Source organism: Siphateles boraxobius, unplaced genomic scaffold, assembly GCF_051911475.1.
Source record: "Siphateles boraxobius isolate OS27281-9 unplaced genomic scaffold, OSU_SipBor_1 41, whole genome shotgun sequence".
Classification (NCBI taxonomy): domain Eukaryota; kingdom Metazoa; phylum Chordata; class Actinopteri; order Cypriniformes; family Leuciscidae; genus Siphateles; species Siphateles boraxobius.
The window spans coordinates 19729755-19749114 of NW_027509042.1; the positions used below are offsets into that span (position 1 = coordinate 19729755).

The window sequence follows — 19360 nt, forward strand, 5'->3', positions numbered from 1 at the left end:
AATAGACAACTAGGTGAGATCATAATGGTAAAAGTAAAAATAATAGATTTGACGGCAAAGAGACAAAGTGACACATTGGCTAAGTCACTATCCAAATTATCCAGAGTGAACTCCCTCATTTTTATGAAAGGCCGGTGGGCAAACAAAGGAGGAGTGAATATAACTTCTAAAGTTTTATTTCTCAATCCATTAAATGGATGTATGACATTAGATGTCTAAGAAAACTACAATTTAGTTAAATAAAGGTTAAAAGTGAAATCAGCTACAGTATATGGCTGTCTTAGGGGTTGAGATCTGAGTAACTTGATATTTTGGTTTCTGTAAAACTGTAAAGATAAGTGGGACTGAGACAATACTGATTATATTTTTTGGATCGTCAGACTAACCATTTGATAGAGCAATACTGTGAGAAGTAGTTAACGAGGGAACTTTAAGTGTCACTAGGCTGACAGTGGTGAGAGACTCAATGGAAGAGGAAAGTGATGCAGAAGGAACTGGCATGTAGGGAAATATGGAAATAGGAGAAGAAATATAGTAGATAAATGTATGTTATGAAAATAAAATTTCTGATAGAATTTATGGAACTATTTATTAACACCTGTTAAGTCAAATCAAGTTGAAATGGTATGAAAAATAAGTTTCAGATAAAAAAAATAAAATAATAATAAAGGCATTGAGTATGATTAACAGGGATTAACGTGATATAAAGATAAGGAATGAACAAAAGTTTTATTTAGCAGAATGGGGAACAATTCTATATTTTAGGGGTAAATAATGATTGAAATGATGATTTGAATTTGTTTTATGTTATTTCTATTTTTGAAAAGAGTAAAAAAAAGTATAAGATGTTATATAATTAAGATGGTGACTGTAAACTGAAGGATGAATTCATGGAGAGACTTAAAGTGGATTATTATGGGTCTTATTTTTTTTAATGTTTTTTATTTTCAGTTTGACAACCTTTGTGTTTTCAACCAGTGTTTTGAACCTTTTGGGTCTATAAAGGCGAGTAGTGAAAAGAATGGATTAACTATTCTTCTTAGTTTATTATAAAATGAATTGGAAATTATAAAAACTAGTGCATATATCCTGGTATTTATGATTATAGACAATGTCTGTATTTGGGATCTGAGTAGTGACTGCGGGTCTAGCCCATGCTAGGAATACAGCAACAGTGCTTGCTTATTTAGCCCGGCTTCCAGAGAATAAATATGTACTTGTATTGTATCAGTTAATTTGATGATGAAACCAAATTAGCCAAGATGAATAATAGCCGTGTAAGACATGTAAAGACAGCTATGTCCAAAGGTTCTGGAGATCAATATTGTAGTATGTGGGATATTTTGTTGATATTAAGTCATTGAAGGGAAAAGATATTGTTTGTTTTATAAAAATTAACCTGACAGAGGAGCATGGGTCAGAAACCTAACATTTTGAAGCAGCCTCTTTATGGATAGACCAGATGTGGTGTTTAGGACTCCACATTGGTCTAAAACGGGGGACTGATGGGGGTGGATTGGAATCCACTGCTGCTTCAATGTATGTGTAATGATTGATTATAATTAAGGTATTAATCAATATTTTTCCTTCTAAATATCAAATGAGTTGAATGACTTCTGTGGAGATTTTACTTTATTTATACAAGTTACCAGTGTGATTATTGAAATGTTCTTTTCATGCATTCTTTAATGTCTGTATTTGATATCTGAATGCAGTGCTTGCTTATTTAACCCAGCTTCCAGAAATGAAATAGGGACTTGTTTTGTGTTTGAGAAAGGTCTTCAATGTGTTAAAACATATAGGGGTCATTGAAGCCAATAGTTTAAGGGGCCATTTCTTTGTTAAAGCCTTTCTTTCCAGTTAGACTAAAGTTTAGCTATCCTTGAGAGAAAGAACGCATTATCTTGATGTTTTGAGAGGACTCTCCTGTTTATAGTGAGAGCCTGGCCAAATCCAACCTTGGAAAAGCTGTGTGTCGGTGTGTGTGTTAGTCTTCTTGGTTACAGGTTAAGGAACCACTGGCATTATTGGAGATTGACTGAGTTGTTGTTCTGGGCATGCTGGCGCCCAGCAACCCAAATCTGCGACCTGGAAGGTCATGACGTGCCTAACTTCAGCTGCATAATCGATGGAGATATGCTTCAGTCTATCTGTATATGTGTGGAAAATTACTGTGTTTATCTATTTCATAGCCAATGAGAATCATTCATCCTGTAAGCAATGACGTAGCTTAGACCTTGGAAATCGTATAACTGCTGTGATCTTTGTAACTGTAAGCGGGGCGGCCTACGAACTCCTGTGCGAGTATTGAAGCTGACTTCTGCTGATGAAACTGCAAACTATCTTCAGTAAATATTTTCTTTAATTTTTTATAATTCTGACTCTGGGTCTTCATTCTTCATATCTGGTTCTGGGTCTTTAACTGTATACCCCTTACAACACTAATCGAACATCTCCGGGGGTCTTCTCGGTGAGAAGAGCACAAGTTGACGAAGAGGTTCCACTTCAACGCATAGCCGTGTCTAGTGGACAACGCTCTAGCGGAAGTGATGGTAGCCACCACCGCTGGCGGTAGGGTACTCAAACCGGCCTCGTCCCGTCCAGGAGCCATATGTGGAGGTTCCAAAGATCGGGACGAGGGTGCCATAGGGTGCCCCGTTCCTGAGAAAGGAGGTCCTTCCTCAGGGGAATCGGCCAAGGAGGTGCTGTCGCGAGGAGTACTAGTTCGGAGAACCTGGTCCAGGCGGGCCAGTACGGCGCGACCAGAATGACCTGCTCCTCGTCCTCCCTGACCTTGCGCAGGGTCTGCGCAAGAAGGCTCACTGAGGGAAACGCACATTTGGGGCCCCGCGGCCAGCTGTGTGCCAGTGCATCTGTGCCGAGCGTGCCCTCGGTCAGGGAATAAAACAGGGCGCAATGGGTCGAGTCGTGAGAGGCAATCAGATCTATCTGTGCGTCCCCGGACTGGTCCCAAATCAGCTGAACCAACTGGGGATGGAGTCGCCAATCTCCCGGGAGGGGCTGAAGCCCTGAGAGCTCGTCGGCTGCACAGTTCAGGGCTCCGGGGAATAAATGGCATGAAACGACATCTGAGGAGGTGGCGGGCGAGTTGCGACATACGGCGGGAGTGTAGACCACCTTGATGGTTGGTGTACGCTACAGTGGCGGTATTGTCTGAACGGAGTAGTACGTGTTGGTTCTTGAGCACGGCCCGGAAGCGGCACAAAGCAAGACGTACAGCCAGCAACTCGAGGCAATTGACATGCCAGAGGCGTTGGGGTCCTGTCCAGGAGGACTGCAAACCAATCCTGGGGCTGCACACATTCGAAAATGCGTTTGGCCGTGAGCATCTTGAACGGCAGCCTGTGAAGGGAGCGGTTCAGAACGCGCAGGTCCAGGATTGGCCGTAACCCACCGGTTTTCTTCGGGAAAATGAAGTACGAGCTGTAGAAGCCGGACCTCATTTCGGCTGGACGGACAGTCTCGATCAAAGCTTGGCAAAGCTTTCAAATGATTTATTGCTTCATATTTGGATTCTTATACCTTGTGTGTAATAATTGTGTGTGCCTTCTTTCAGTTTAGAATGTGAGGCATCATTCTTTTCATTTAGTGTGAATATCAAGTGATTAATTTAAAATGCTGTTGATCAGGGAGAATGAAAAATAGTTCAAGTGTTAAGAATAAAAAAAAAAAGATGCAGCAGAGAGAATGTCAAAGACCTCACTTGTGGTTAAGTTTGCACATGCATGTGCAAAGGAGCCTAAATCATTTTGTAAAGTGCCTGTTAGTTTCAGTCTAACACTATAGGCCAGTGGTGAAATGAATGATGGCATTATAGTAACAAATCACCTTTCACTCATATTTCGTTCATAATAATGCTAATCAGAAAAGCCATTTTCTCTCGAAGCTAAACACTGCACTGCACCTGTTTGCGTTTGTATTTTACTTTCTGATGTTAATTTTTCTACTTGGGTTTCCACCTTTGCAGTTGTGGTCATGTTTTCTTCCTATATCCTTTCAAAATGCATCAAAAAACCCATGTTTCTTGTGTTTACTAGTGTTAGTAGAGTTTAAACAGCTTGTATTGTATTAAAAGTGCTAAAGTATGTACAGTAAGTGTGTTGTTTTACTCATCATCTAGCATGATTGCATTTGAATGTATTGTATTTTATTTAGTATCTCTTGTTTCTGAATATATTGTTGTGCAAAATATTGTAAACCTTTGCATTGTAAAAAAAAACAAAAACAACAATTACAATTACAACAAAAAATATTAAACAATTGTCAAAATTATTTCAAATCAATTCTGTTGGATTTATTATACACCAAATATTTTACAGTAGGCCTACATCAACTAATTCAAGAATTTTTTGAATTACATAAGAAAACACTAATACAGAACAAAATTCTGCTCTGCACAAAGAGAAATTTCCAACTCTCCCTTTCTGTCACATGCACAAATGTATGCCTTTTAGGTAAATGCTAAATGTTTTAGTAAATACTGTCATGTCTGTAGAGTTAAAATCTTTAAGATTAACACACTGTTGTATATTAGTTACATGCAAAGCCAACTGAAGGTATTACTTCAGTTAAGAGACCTCTTAACATATAAAATAAACTTTCAATCAATATAAATTATATGAATATGAATTAATTAAAATCAGCTACAATTGATTCCATTTAATATATGATTTATTGTATGCAATAAATGTGCAGGAGAATATCACGCCAATTTATCAAACGTAGCCTACATCAGATTTTCATAAAAGTACAATAACATGGAAAAGCAATGCAATGTAAAAGGCAACGCAAAATTATTTAATTATAAAAGTTTAAAAGTATGGCATTTGTAAATAACTGAAATAAATTAATAAGGATATATGTGATGTAGCCTAGGCTACACCAGCAGTATTTAATAATAGTAGGTCCATTCTCTCGCCTGATCCACACTACTGCGCTTTAGTTTAGAAACGGAGAATTAAAACGAATACGATCTCCGTCCACACCAGCGTTTCAGCTGCGTATTAGAATTGATCTCCGTCCACATTAAAACGACTGAAAACGCGGATCTCGTTACCATTCACCTACACTGGTCATGCGCGTGCCGGTGTAAACAGGAATCAGATTGACTATTCCTCATAGTGATGGGATTTATGGCTCTTTGAGGGATATCCGGATCTTGGCGATCCGTTCCTTTCAAAGAGCCGTTCAAAAGAGTGCACAAGTCATTGGCTCCGCTCCTACCCAATGACAGAGGCACGTATGGTTTTTTTCCCCACTGGAGTACTCACGTAAAGGATGCGCGGGCGTGCACAACTACTATCATCATGATGTTAAGCAGTAACGTTAGCACCCATAGATATCATATAGAGACTAGATGATGTCTATGGTAGCACCCCTGCGCTGGGTTCGCCCCTTCCCCTATAACTGAGGAGCTAATTTGTGTGCATCTGTGTGAAAAACGCATAGGAAAAAAGAACGACAGAAAGAACGGATCCCCTCCAGCCGCGACTCGGCTCCCATCGTTCATGTTTATGAGCTGTTCAAAAGAATCGGTTCGTTCGCGAACGTCACAACTCTAATTCCTCAGATTTCGCTGAGGTTGATACGTGCCGATCTGGACATTCAAAAGTTTTCGCAACATTCCTCAGGAACCACAACTTCATTGATAAAATTATCCAAGCATGCGCTGCGCTGGTTCTTCCCGGCTTAAAGGTGCAATGTGTAAAAATTTTGAGTATCTATTAACAGAAATGCAATATGACATCCATAACTATGTGTTCAGTAGTGTATAAAGAACTTACTTAATAAACCGTAATGTTTTTATTACCTTAGAAAGAGGCATTTATATCTACATTAGACCCCGAAGCCGCCGCCAGGCGCCGCCATTTGCGCCATTTAGAATTTCAGCCGCCGCCAGCCAATAATTTCGTAAGCCAAATTGAGCCGCCATCTGATAAAGTTTGGCTGAGCTGGCTAGAATTATTTGCATCAAATAATAATTCTATCACATATAGACATACACACACGACACGAATATATAAACAATACACGAGATCTATTTTCCCACTGGATTCATAACAGCACAGTCTTGTGCTCGTTGCTACGATACACAGACTCACAGTGAATTGACGACCAATTAAAATTGCTCGTTTTCCGTACAGAAGAAGCGATCCATTTTTTTCTCGCACTGAGGTGAAATGGCGGAAAGAAGCAAGCAAGGTAATTTTGATCTCACTTCTCACATACTTTGCTAATTCCTACTTACTTTTTTTTTAACTTAGGCCTAGCCAGACTTTTGTTAAATCTTCAGGGCACGGTTGCACAAACACCTGAATCAAAGATATGATGTTATGAACCAAATATTCTGGAACGGAGAGATTTATAGCACTGAACGTGATATTACTGCAGTAACAAACCACCGTTTCCACATTGCTAATTCACGACGCATGCTTCAGTGTACATTGAAGTGAAATGTGCAAAACTTTGTCCAAAATAATACTGATAACAGTGTGTGTTTATATTAAGGCGAGACACGGCAGGCAAAAACATCGTTTTTTTTTTACTGGTCAATTTTGAGATTTTTGGATATTTGTCTTCCATGTCTTCTTACAGACTTGTGGTGAAAAAAAGTCCGAAATACACATTTAGGTCTTTATTTTACTACACTTCGTCTGTTTGCGTCTGTAGATTTCTCATAAATTCAACAAAAGTTTGCGTTCTTAATCAACATAACGTACTTCTCCGCGATCAGACTACAAAATAAATATGTACATACGTTGTGAAAGTAAAATCTGGTGTTTTCTTTATTACATTGTATTGCATTTTGTAGAAATATAGTGTAAGCCATGCATTGCTTGGAAATATTGAGATCTAGTAAATCAGTATAACATAGACATCTGTAGACATGAAGTGGCAGCTTCAGCCATTTGCAGCTATGAAAAGTTTGGCGGCTGCAGCAGCCATTTAGGTTTTGGCTGAGCCGGCTAGCCAGCCAATAACTTCATCAGCCAGCCATTATTCTCAAAACAAATGGCTTCGGGCTCTAATCTACATAGGCCCGGAATCCCCTTCTATGAAGGTCGACATATTGTGACGTCATGTTTCTACCGTAGCCGACAGCGAACAAACATCGTTACAGAGCGCGTTTCGTCACTACCTTGAAAGAGAAGCCGCAGAAAGCTAGAAGCTAGCCATAAACACCGTGAGTAGTGACTTTTCCCTTGTCAGTGGTGTAAAATATGTAGTTGGATTGTTTCATGTAACTTAACTCTTCTCCCTCGCTGTGTTATGGCTTTGCTATGTGGGGATAAATGTGCTGGTTATACGTTCGTGAGACAGCTGATTAGTACTCTTGTCATTGACCGTAAAACAGTTACCGGAATCACCAACCCGTCGATCTTGGAAGCATTTTGAGTCGATCGAGTTTCCAAAATCAGAGAAAAAAAGCCTATTGTGTATAGTAAATGGTGTCTAGGGGATGCGGAGGCGCGCGCGCGCTACAATCACGTTATTTTTGCCGCTCGCACCTTTGGGCTCATGCTGACGCGTCCAGTATAAACGAGGCTTAACGCTTTAACCAGCTCAGCCACAGTAACAACCCATATTAGCAAGCTAAACTTTTACTACCCTGTTAGAAAAAATATATAGTTGCATAGTTTCATGTGGTTCTTCTCCCTCGCTGTATTATGGGTTTTCTATGTGGGGAGAAATGTGCTGGTTACGTTCGTGAGACAATCAACTAATTACAAGTATTATATTACGTATTAAGACCCTTGATCCTCACCTGACTATGGCTTTGTAAACTTTATCCATGATGTGGTTTATAATGGACTGTGGTTGTGGTACAGAAACTTGGTTTACTCTGGCTTTTCACTGCCATCTCAGACGACGATGTTTGTCCCGTTTTAGCCACCGTAGCTTCTTCGAAAGGGAGGGGTGAGCGGTGGGCTAAGCCCTTAGTGTAAACTCGCAACCGAACGGCTAGATGTCGCTAAAAGTCACACACTGCACCTTTAACCCAAAACCGACGCTCCATGTAGGCAACGGTCGATTCTGCTGCTGCACACGGGAATTGTCACAGACCGCTCAAATAATAGCTTGCTTCCGGCGCATGTAGGCAGTTATAGCATTGTAAAATGCAATCCCCTCCGGAGATTCTAAACGCAAAACGGGGTCGGCAGCGTTTCTAAACTTCGTTTTTGCCGTTAGTTTGGACGGGAGGTGCAAACGTAGAAAAATGTCTCCGTTTCTAAACTAAAACGTAGTGTGGATGGGGCCTCTGTTTCCCCACACTGATGATGCTTGACCCGTCTGTAGTATATAGCTCCATAGGTGTCATTTACACTGGGGACGTTGGGGACATGTCCCCACCACTTTTTGAAAGCATTTGGTTAATGTTCTGAAAAATCAAGCGAACCAAGAAATGTTAAATGTTTATTTGCACAAATTGAAACATGCAATGCAGTTTAGATACAGAAAGAAACAATGTATATTGTCCAAAAAAAGTAATTTAAACAAAATAAACTATTACTGATTCTAAAATGACCCAAAAACATGGATGTGCCGATCAGTAACTTGAACAAATTCTTGACACAATTTCTTCTTGTCCAAGTTATTCATTCTCTCTCATGACAAACATTCACTGCATTCTATGTGGGTTGCAAATCCCAGATTGTTTTAATTTTATCTGAGGTTATTTGATGCAGATATGTTGCGTTGTTATGCTTATGGTGTGTTTTCTTTTACATATGTAGCCTAATGAATTTCATTGTAATCATTGACTTAACGCGCTGCTGTTTTCTACATTAGACATTAAGACTTTTCATGTGCTTGTCCTTCGGACAAGTAAATCTGTCATTCACTTGTCCGAGTAAAAAAGTTGCTTGTACGGATTTTTTTTTTTCGTGTGTTAATTTATTCTGAAGCAATATTCTCATCAGAGTTCAATCAGCTTTGATATTTAAATCGGCATATTGTAATATCTGCACCTTTAAAGGTCATTTCCTTCCTCAATCTTATTAAATGTAGGCTATGCTTCATCTTTCATTTTAGATTCCTTCATTTGATCAATAAATTCAATTATATAGAATAATAAAACACTATAGGGCTGTTACCCTAGGTAGGGCTGAACAAATTAAATCATTTACACTGAAAAATTACAATTGCATAAAATAATGTTATGAAATTGTTTTAAATATACAAAATAAGAAACGTTGGAAAGAATGATACTACTTTTAAACAACACTAAACCGCCAGTAGGTGGTGGCAGGCGACAGTCTTAATGAGTGAGTCATTGATTCATTCAAACGGCTGATTCATTCAAGAATGAGACAGATATTTATGAATGGTCATTGAATCTTTGACTCAACCGATTCGTTCAAAATGCTGAATCATTCAGTAATGAAAACAGGTTGAGTGTTCCTGTGAGATGCGCTGTGGTTCTGCTGTGATTTTTGTTTGGAACTATTTCGCTGCTGAAACAGAACAAAAACAGGCAATATTGCATCTAAAATGTAATGACTTAATTGTAACTGTTTATTGAACTGTTGTAGGAAATCAGTGTCACATTTTCAATCGTGATGGTATTCAGGAAAATAATTAAGGTTGCTTAACATATGTTAAAAATATAAAAACTCCACATTTAGATTTTTTTATATAGGCAGTAGCCTATGTTGTTACTGAGTGTGTGTGTGTGCTGCGCTCATTTGTGTAGATTCCTCCTCGAGAGGCTGCGGGTCAACAGCACAACCTTACCGTCTGTAATTTTTTTTAATGCATTTGGACCGTTTACACGGAACCGATCTGAAGAGAAAACGCAAAAGTGGTGTTGCGTTATCATTTTTTATTCCGCGTTTAGACGAGCGTTATGTGGGGGAAATATGCGTGCATATATTTTTTACAGTCTATGATGGTGACGCAAAAGTGTGTGAAACTCAATGTAGTATGCACTCCAGGCGGCTAGGTGGCAATAAGCACTGCCACACAACAACACCAATATCTGAGAATATTTTTTACAACTGCTGAAAAGACTCTCGTACGTTTATCAAAGCTGCTAGGGCAACTGGAAGGTCCGACGTATGGAAATAATCCGACATGTTGGTTGTTATTTTCCTGTACTGGGCATGCCTGTGACGTAAACGCGTAGGCTATGCGACGAGAGCCACCGTGAGCAGATTTGCGTTTTTACCCTTTAGTCGGGAACGCGACGGTGTATCTTTTTTAAAGGGTAACTAAACCCTAAACCAACTCTTTTAGTTAATGATCTGTAAGAATGGGGCTTTATTAGTGCTGTTCTTTGATTCGAGTAACTTTTTTGACATTGGGGTATAAAGTGTTTTAATTCCACAATATATGGTGTAAAAACGTCTGAGTGCTGCCCTCTTCAGGTTGAACGGTGGCTACTGCAGTTGAATTTTCCTATTGGCTGTTTGTGGTGGTTCGTGACGTAAGCAGTGGCAGGTGACAAAAGCAGGTTCCAGCTCACCACTATGGGTATTGTTAAGGTTTTAACGGTATTACTACTCTTACCGATACTGCTTATCGATCCGGTACTTTAACGGTATTCTTATCGGTTCTTTTTGGTGTGTTTTTTTTTAACATTCAGGTAATAATTAACATTCGCTTTATATTTTGAAATGTAAAATATCTATAGCAAAAGAAAAATCAATGCTTTATCAAAACAAATAAAATATCTATTTGTTATGCAGCAGTGTGCAGGCTTTTTTGTTTTATATACATGAGATAGGACATGATAAGCAAAAACAAGTACAAACACATGGCCAAAAAAAGAATACAATTAAACAAAGATACAAATTATATACACAGTGCTTTAATTTCAGGAAGGTCTAAAATTACTTTACAGGGCAAGTGTTTCTGTCTGAAAAGAAATCTAATTTAGTAATCAAATGTAAAATATCTATCATAGATAGATTAATTACAGAGCCCCCCTAGTCCCACTTTGTAAAAAAAAAAAAAATTATAACTATCTCATGGCCTCAAGATAGTATCTCGTGGCCTCAAGATAAGTGTATGTAAAAGGAGAATGGACAATGGAGCAGCTTTTCTCCCCAAAGCAGAAAGTGCATGCTAAAGCTGCTAAGGCACTTCTTGTCAGGCTGATAGCTATGGATAGAGAGCATTTGATAAAGTTGTATTTAATTTAGGGGATGCATTACCAGGATATACTGAACACACTTGCTTTGCAAGGGATTATTGTCAGTAAAGGCAGTTAAAGGAACACTCCACCGTTTTTTGAAATTTGGTGTTATTCAATGTCTCCCCTACATTTAGATCGGTGGGCAAATGCATTTTTGTCTCAGTGCATGCATTGTCTTAAGGCTGATTTATACTTCTGCGTCGGACCTACGACGGAGCCTCTACGCCGTAGCCTACGCTTTGGTTTTAATTTATACTTCTGCGTCGTTGTCCGCGTTGACGCACGCAGAGGTAGCATGTGAAACCCGAGGAAGCGGTTTGAGCAGACCAATCACAGCGCTTGCGTCCGCGTAGAATTGACGCGTTGTTACATTTTTGGAGAGGTGCACGTCAGGGTACGCCGAAGGGTACGCGCGCTACGCACAGCCTACGGTGTAGCTACGGCGTAAGTTCGACGCAGAAGTATAAATTGGGCTTTAGTCTGGCAGCGCCGCTGAAGTAGCAGGCGAAGCACTGATGTTGAAATTCCAATCGGATCGAGCTCAATCAGATCAATTAAGGTGCTTACATGAAGGTTTTTTAGTCCGATTGAGCCGTCAATCCGATTATTTTACAATGGCAGAGTCCGATAGATACCGCTGGAATAAATCTCTCCGCAACCTGCCTGAAGTCACATATGGCGATGTGGTTAGGATGATAAATGAAAACTCTCAAGTGGGAAAGCGTGAAAGCTGAGGTATGGCTGTCTACGTCCTGATGCAGAGCAACCCGGTACACTACAACAACAGCTCCGGGTGTAGCCTGCCGTTCGCCAGAAGAGTAAACGTTTCTATGGTAACAGCGAGTTGGACCAATCAGCAGACGTTGCAGCTACGCTTAGGATTGTGGGTAGTGTAGTTTTTTTTCATAAAATCGTGGATAAAACACGTTTTTCTTAAAACAAGGTTGATTTCATACGAACGTATAGCTTCTACAGGAGCGAAAACCTTCGTTTCACAACCTCATAGCTCGTGGTCAGTCTACCTCGGATGGTTTAGACATTAGACATTTAGCTGATAATCTAAATCCTTATTGAGAAATACTGTTGACCGGAAGTTCTGTATCCCTACTCCGCGTTCCGGAGGCAGGAAGTGTGACATAGGCCTATCAGAAGCCTGACCAGGCGTTTATGAATATTTTGGCTTGCCATACGCATGTGGTGCAGGCTGCAGCGCGCTCGTTTTTCCAGGCGCACCTATATGCCGCGGCGAGATGATAACATCCCAACCTTTCAGAGAGTGCCGCAATCAGGTCATGTGACAAAAACCAACCGGTCAGCTTCGGCCTTTCTGTAGCGGTTTTTCAAGCAGCTGGCGTATAATTCCAATTGTTTTCAATGGGAGCGCCGCGTTTTTTAAACGCCATGAGCGTAACGGGGCGCTGAGCGTGTATTTAACGCTCAAGCGCTGAGCGTTCAGTGTTTTTTACTGATCGCCGAGAGTTGAAAAATGTTCAACTTTGGGTAAAACGCAGCGCTCATCACTGTCACTTTTTACACAGCCGTCCAATCACAGTGGAGGAGGGGCGGGACAATTACTTACCACACTGACCAACTGTCACAACATTCTTTCTGAACAACGACGTCAACCAGCAGAGCTAACCGAACAAAATGGATGAAAAATTACTTTTTAGTATGAAACAAATTATCTACGAAATCAGTTACAAGTAAACTGTGCTGCGGATATTCTGTAACATAGCAACGAATTGTCTCAACTGAAAAAACGCAGCGCTGCCAAAACGCTCTCAAGCGCCCACAGCTAGGCGTTTTCAGCAGAGCATCTAGCGTTTTCTGCTGGCTAAAAACGCTTTGGTGGACACACGGCCTTACGGTGCCGCTCGTCCTACCCATAGACATCATATAGAGACTAGATGCCCTATTGGCCGCTGTGGCGCAAGAAATGCGGCCGCCATCTTAAACCGGTCATACTCCTATTTGCGTTGCATAGCAGCAGTAGATGCCAGAGCACTGTGCAGCTTATTCCTGCTTAAATCGGCGGACCATCACTCGGGGATTACTTTACACAAGTAAGATTTAACATTTAACATTACCGTACTATTAGTTGTATTTTGTAAATAAAATATTCAATGTGTCCTATATCGTAGCTACGTGTATGACCTTTGCAGCAAAAAAACCCGCGTGAAAATCAGTTCGGTATTCAGTGAGATATGATTAATTAAATGCGTTGGCAGCTCATTGCACCTGCCAAACAGATTACACTGAGCGGAGCGGGTGACCGGTTTAAGATGACAGTAGCAGTCGATAGGGCGTCTATCTATATGATGTCTATGGTCCTACCCATAGACATACATAAATACAATGTTGCCCTCCGCAATATGGCCGCGCCGTTGACGTACGCTCCAGCAGCCAATAGGGCGTCTATGTATTTATTATGTCTATGGTCCTACCGCTCTCTTTCCAGTCACAGACTTCGCTAAACCACGCCCCCTTGCTACAATGCTATTTTAATATTATAATATGGACAAATTCATAACTGTAGGTCTGATATTAATTCTTTACCATTCTTTACCTTTTTTTTTTGTTTGGTGTGTTTATGTTTTTAATTGAGAGAAGTAGGCTATAGCTACGGGGAAAAAAGAAATGGTCAATATTCTCTTTTTTGGTAATAAGACACTTTTATTGATTTTACTGATTTGGACCAACATGCTAGATTTCTATACAGTGTGAGTGGTAAAGCTAGCTCTGAATCAATCAGGCTTGCTCCACTGAGCTAAAACATATACACAGGGAATGGTTGCACCCTTAAAAGCATAACTCAACTCACGCACAGACATTCACCCAAGGCTGATGTAGCGTTGTGTCATTCATTACTACTGATATTACAGGTACACTTATGATATGATTCCATCCAGGGGGCATATTTGCACCCTATTCAATTCAAATGAGAACTTCCTTTCAGAAGTGAAGAAAACAAAATGTAAACAAAACTTCATAAGTCATTAAAACAACCAATAAATACCCCATCAAGCGTACGTAAGGGACGTCCTTCTGTACCTATCTGTGATCTGAGAAGGCGTTGGCACAGACAAATCTGATTTTCCCTTTAAATTTCCAAAGTATCCATAAACAGAAAGCACAGGATTTTATGAGTCAGTGCTGAATGAGTCAGTCAATTACAGTGTAGTTCACCGTACTCCAACTAAAAGCTGTTGGATTGAATAAGAATAAACTGGAATTTTAACATTTCGCTTCCTTTCTGACACTTATTGTCATGTGCTCATACTCATTTCTTCTACGGTACAAATAGCTAGACATGACTTGTATCTGCGGTATGTGGAGCGACTTTACAAATAGTTTATCTGTACAGTGACCCTCGAGAGATTTACGCTACAGTTTGAACTCTAAAGTGGTTACAAAGACAGACATTTGACAGCAATTTTGAAACATTTACATCTTTCTTACTTGAAAAAGTGCATTAAGGATTCACATGAAATACATTTCAAATAACTTGATATAGCCTACTACACAATGTGTCTCCTCCTGGTCAGTGCACTACAATTTACTGGCCCAAAGAGCAGCTGTTGAGTGGGTTCCTACACAAGGCGAACACTATAATGCTGCATAATGCTAATTCTTAAAAGTGAACTATAGTTATTTTTGAAGGAACGTCTCATCTTTGCATTTCTGATATTAAAGCCTGTTTGAAAATGACAGCTGATATATTTACAACAGAATTGGACTGTTTGATCAATCAGCGTGGAAATTGCTAGCGTGCAAACAAATTATTCCAATCAATTAAACATGAATAAACCAAGTTTAGATGTGCATGATTTGTTCTTCTGTCACGTTCATAGTCTTCCGACTATCTGCAATACGCTATGTCCTAGGAAGAGAAACATTCTAGTGAAGAAAGGGGATCCTTCCTTGTTATCAGTTTGTTTGCACAAGCTGTTTGCTTTCATTGCGAACAGGAAATTATAAAGAAAACAATGATGTAAACATTCAATAAACTGTGTAAATAAAATATTAACTGTACGTAAACATTTGGGGGAAGCACACAGAATGTGGCAAGGTTTTAGGGGATCTGAATTGACACATTTTCACAAACACAGACAAAAACCTGCCATGAAAGTTATGTGTCACAGAAAAAAGGAAATGGAAAAAAAAGTTAAAACAAGTTGATTTAATGAATTGCGTTGAGTCACAAAAAAGTATGCAATCACATAATCTTGTGCACAGTAGCCAGCAGGATTGAGATGATACTTTTAAAAATAGCTAACATGCATGTTTGCCGTATTTTCTGGGTTATTTGTTGTTTGAATTTCCCTCTTGCTTTTGAACTCTTTGCTCTGATCCTGCTTTTTTATGGCAAAATTATAGAATTTCTTGTCTGCATCTGATTTAGTGCTCATCCTTGTATACAAAAATACAAAACAAAGAAAAAAACCTACGTCTCTACATTTTCAAAAAGTATACATGTTAGACATAGTCGAAATTTTTGTTGATTTTTGCCCTTTACTCTTCGAATTTTTAGGATTTTTGGCAATTTTGTTACTAAAGTAAAGTATACTATTTTACAATTCGAACTGATATAACACTGATTCCAACCAGTTACTAAAAGTCAGATGGGAAGGCCAAATATCCAATCTGAAAACACAACTGGAAGCTAACCAAGAGGAAGCAACACAACAAGCATGTGGTGTAGATGATGCTGTAAATCAGATGTGAGCTATTAACAGGAACAGCCGCCCTCGGTAGTTGGAGGTTCCTGTGGTTTGTCCAATTTAATGTCAATCACTGGAGAATGCTGTTAAGGAATAAAAACTATAGAAGTTCAATAATTTACATCAAACAATAAATGTAAATAGGGTGAAAATAATCCAAACATATAAGATAACAGGAAATGATATTTCTTTTAAATGCAACTTTTTTGTGTAACTTAAAAAGATGCCTCAATACTGACCCCTCCAGGTATTAGGAGAAATTGCAGCTATAAATGCTGGATATGTTTGACAAACGTCATCTTTAATTACAGCCTGTATACAAAGGGCTTTATACATAGGAAAAGATTGTTTTCTTTATGTTAAGCTATTTTAGTAGATAATAGCTAAATGTTTTGACAGCACTTATATTTCCCATTTTATTTATTGTGAGCTGACGTCCATCAGCAAAAAGAGAACAGGTGCCATCTAGTGGTCGTTATCGGAAATCCAAAACAAAGCTCAGCTTTTTTTCGCGAAGTGTCTTTCCTTGCCAACAGAAAACAATCTCATTCAAATGAATTTTAACTGGTGTCCCTGAGAGATGTGTTGTAGTGGGCTTTTATGCTTGTTCAGTCACACCAGCTGCTTGTGGCTGCGGACAACTCTCTCAAATGTAATGGGCTCATGTTTGCATTCATGAACAAATGTCGAAGTGGAGAGTAGTGTGATGTGTGTGTAGTTTGGTTAATAGAAATGTAGAATTATATTTTTAATAAATTTCACTAAATCTGTCACATGAGTCTAATTCATATAGCCTACTTAAAATATACAAATAAATGCTTTGCGAAAGCAAAGTGAGTATATAAGCTACATAGGAAATCCTCCTTTGTCTGGCTTATGATACTCTGAGCAATGCTTGAACTTTGTATTTTGAGCACTTCTTGCGTTGTTTTTGCCTCTTCACAATGACTTGACTTGTCTTTAGTTCTCAGTTGTATGTCGCTTAGGATAAAAGTGTCTGCTAAATGACTAAATGTACATAGATATCATAATGTTTAATGCCACTATGAAAACAAAAAGTTCAATTATTTTTGTTGTTGAATATTGTAGTTTTTATTTTATTTATCTATATAAATACACTATATTTTTTTATATGCTGTCGGGATGATACATCATATTACACCAGATTAATTTGAACTTTATTTTAACATGTGTCCTGAAAGTGAATCATTCCCGTTACAAGTTTTAGAGCTTTGACAGGAAACCAAACTGCAGGAAACCAATTGGCCTTGTTTGGGAGTGAGGGTTTTGCATACTGCATACTGTCAGGCCAGATGATCAGATTGCTTTCAAGCTCTAACATTCTCTTCAAATTATAACACAGCTGTATTTATGAAATTATCAAAAGTACCTCTACTCCAATCCAATTCTATGCCTCCCTGTGCTATTATGACAGCACACAATAAACACATCCTGCACCTCTATCAGTCACACAAAACAAACAGAAAGATGACACTTTGTCATTCAAACTTGCTGGATATAAAATATATCCTATTCTGCTGCCAACCTATTCACACAGATGAAGAGAAAAATGTTTTTGTTACCATAGGAATAGACTTTCCACTGCCACTAATAAGTGACTGAGGGTGGCAGAAAATGTAACGAGAGGAAAATGAATTAGCCTCAGAGTGAAGCAAGGCCAATATTTGAATTTCATGGTGGAAATTACATGAATGATGAAAATCAAGAAGTATATTACCTACCAAAACCTCACCTCAGTAAATGAGACTTTAAACTGTCAAAAAAAAGAAGAAAAAAGAGGCAAAATAAATTAATACTAGCCTATATCAACTGACAGCTGCAATACAGTTCTATTGGATCACTCAGAATACTACAGCACTAGCGGATGAACAGCTGTTGTACAACGACCACTGCATACTTTAATTACTCTGGAACTTTCTAATATCAACTTATAAAAGGAAGGTTACAACACAACAAAATATTTTGCTGTTGATGTCAAAGGCTATAAATCCCATCAAACTACAGTATTTTCATGCAGAAGCTAGACAAACTAGGTAGATGTCAACATAGACAGGTTGTATTACATGCACTTGTTCTCAAAAGCTGTTACCAAAACTATGCATATTAAAGTCACCATGAAATCATGGAAAAATTGACAAATATTTTTTTCAATGGAATATTGCAGTGTTTATTATTAATGATTCATCCATGCACATCATTATTTTTTTAACTCATGTGTCTCGTAATCTTTAATCAAAATAACTTGCTCTTTCAACAAGATCTTTTCTCTGATGACGCGTTTACTGGTTCGAGGGCGGGGCAACTTGTCACTCACATGAGGTCACAGCAACCTGAACTTTTAAATACGTTGCAACAAAAGCCCTATTGAGACGGGACAAGTTTTTTAAAGAATATTTGAGTTACAATTCTTAACACTCAACGTCTGTGATTTCATGTAGCAATTCGGACAGGACTAATATTCTGCGATTTGGCTCCATTTATTAATTTTATAATGTTATTTTCGGATGCTTAATACAAACAAAATTCAAATAACTGTAACGTTGTTTGTAGTTAGACAAGAAAAAAAATGGTAGGCTAACTTTTAATTGTAAAGGTAAGACATATTTAGTTTTTGATGTCAGAGACTAAACATTTTTGTGCAAATGTATCTGTCCTATGGTAGAAACAGCCGATCCTCAAAAATCATACATAAAACTATGCAACCCAAAAATTTGGAAAGATTTGCTTTTGCTTTGTTAAATCTATAAAGCAGACTTTTAAGAATAATACTATGATTTTTCAGTCATTTTTTAAGTAAAGTTAAACAAGAAAATGTGGCAAGTTTTATCCATTTGTGTTTATATATGTGCTATTTTGGTCTGTTTTTCACCCACAATGTTGATTTTTTTTATTGACTTTAATAATATTAATGATATGAGATAAAAGTAACAAGTTTCTGGTTTGGGGGTGTGGGAGTTGGCCTACATAAGACAAAAAGTGTAGGCAAACATTGCCATAGAGGTCATATGTTATAGTACTGAAACAAAGCCAATCAGTTTTCCGGATTGAATGTCAAGTAGAATGCAGCAGAGTAACCTGGTTATAGAAATTTGTTCTGAATTGTTGAATTGTTTTTGTTTTGAGCTCACTGAAAGGATACTGCCTTCTTTGCTTGTCTCCTGCATGCTCTCCATTCCTGGAAGGGCAGCTGCCACACGTCGAAACAGCTGCGGGAGAGAAGAGACGACACGGTTAGAGATTTTACCTGTGTTGGTTTCAGTTGGTTCATGTGAATTGGGGAATGGATTCCCCGAAGTATCATGATTCTCTCTTCAACGATTTGAAACCTTGAGCTTAGTATTTTTTTTTCTTGCAAATATGCGAAGGCACTTGTGTGCTATAGAGACGACCATATTCTGCTTGCAGCCAATTAAACACAAACACACAAAACCACTGAACAACTGCATAAACATGCCTAAGG

General features: G+C 38.7%; 1 protein-coding gene across 1 annotated transcript in view; it reads right to left on the reverse strand.

Annotated features, from left to right (window-relative positions):
* Nucleotides 1–13810: 13810 nt before the first annotated feature.
* The window catches only part of rab6ba (RAB6B, member RAS oncogene family a), a 114287-nt gene continuing 108737 nt past the window's right edge, over nt 13811–19360 (reverse strand). Inside the window, exons 7-8 of the mRNA XM_077198925.1 lie at nt 19040–19106; nt 13811–15952 (exon numbers count right to left, since the gene is read on the reverse strand). Coding sequence (XP_077055040.1) covers nt 15888–15952; nt 19040–19106 — 132 coding nt within the window. The 3' untranslated portion in view covers nt 13811–15887. The remainder of the gene's footprint in view (nt 15953–19039; nt 19107–19360) is intronic.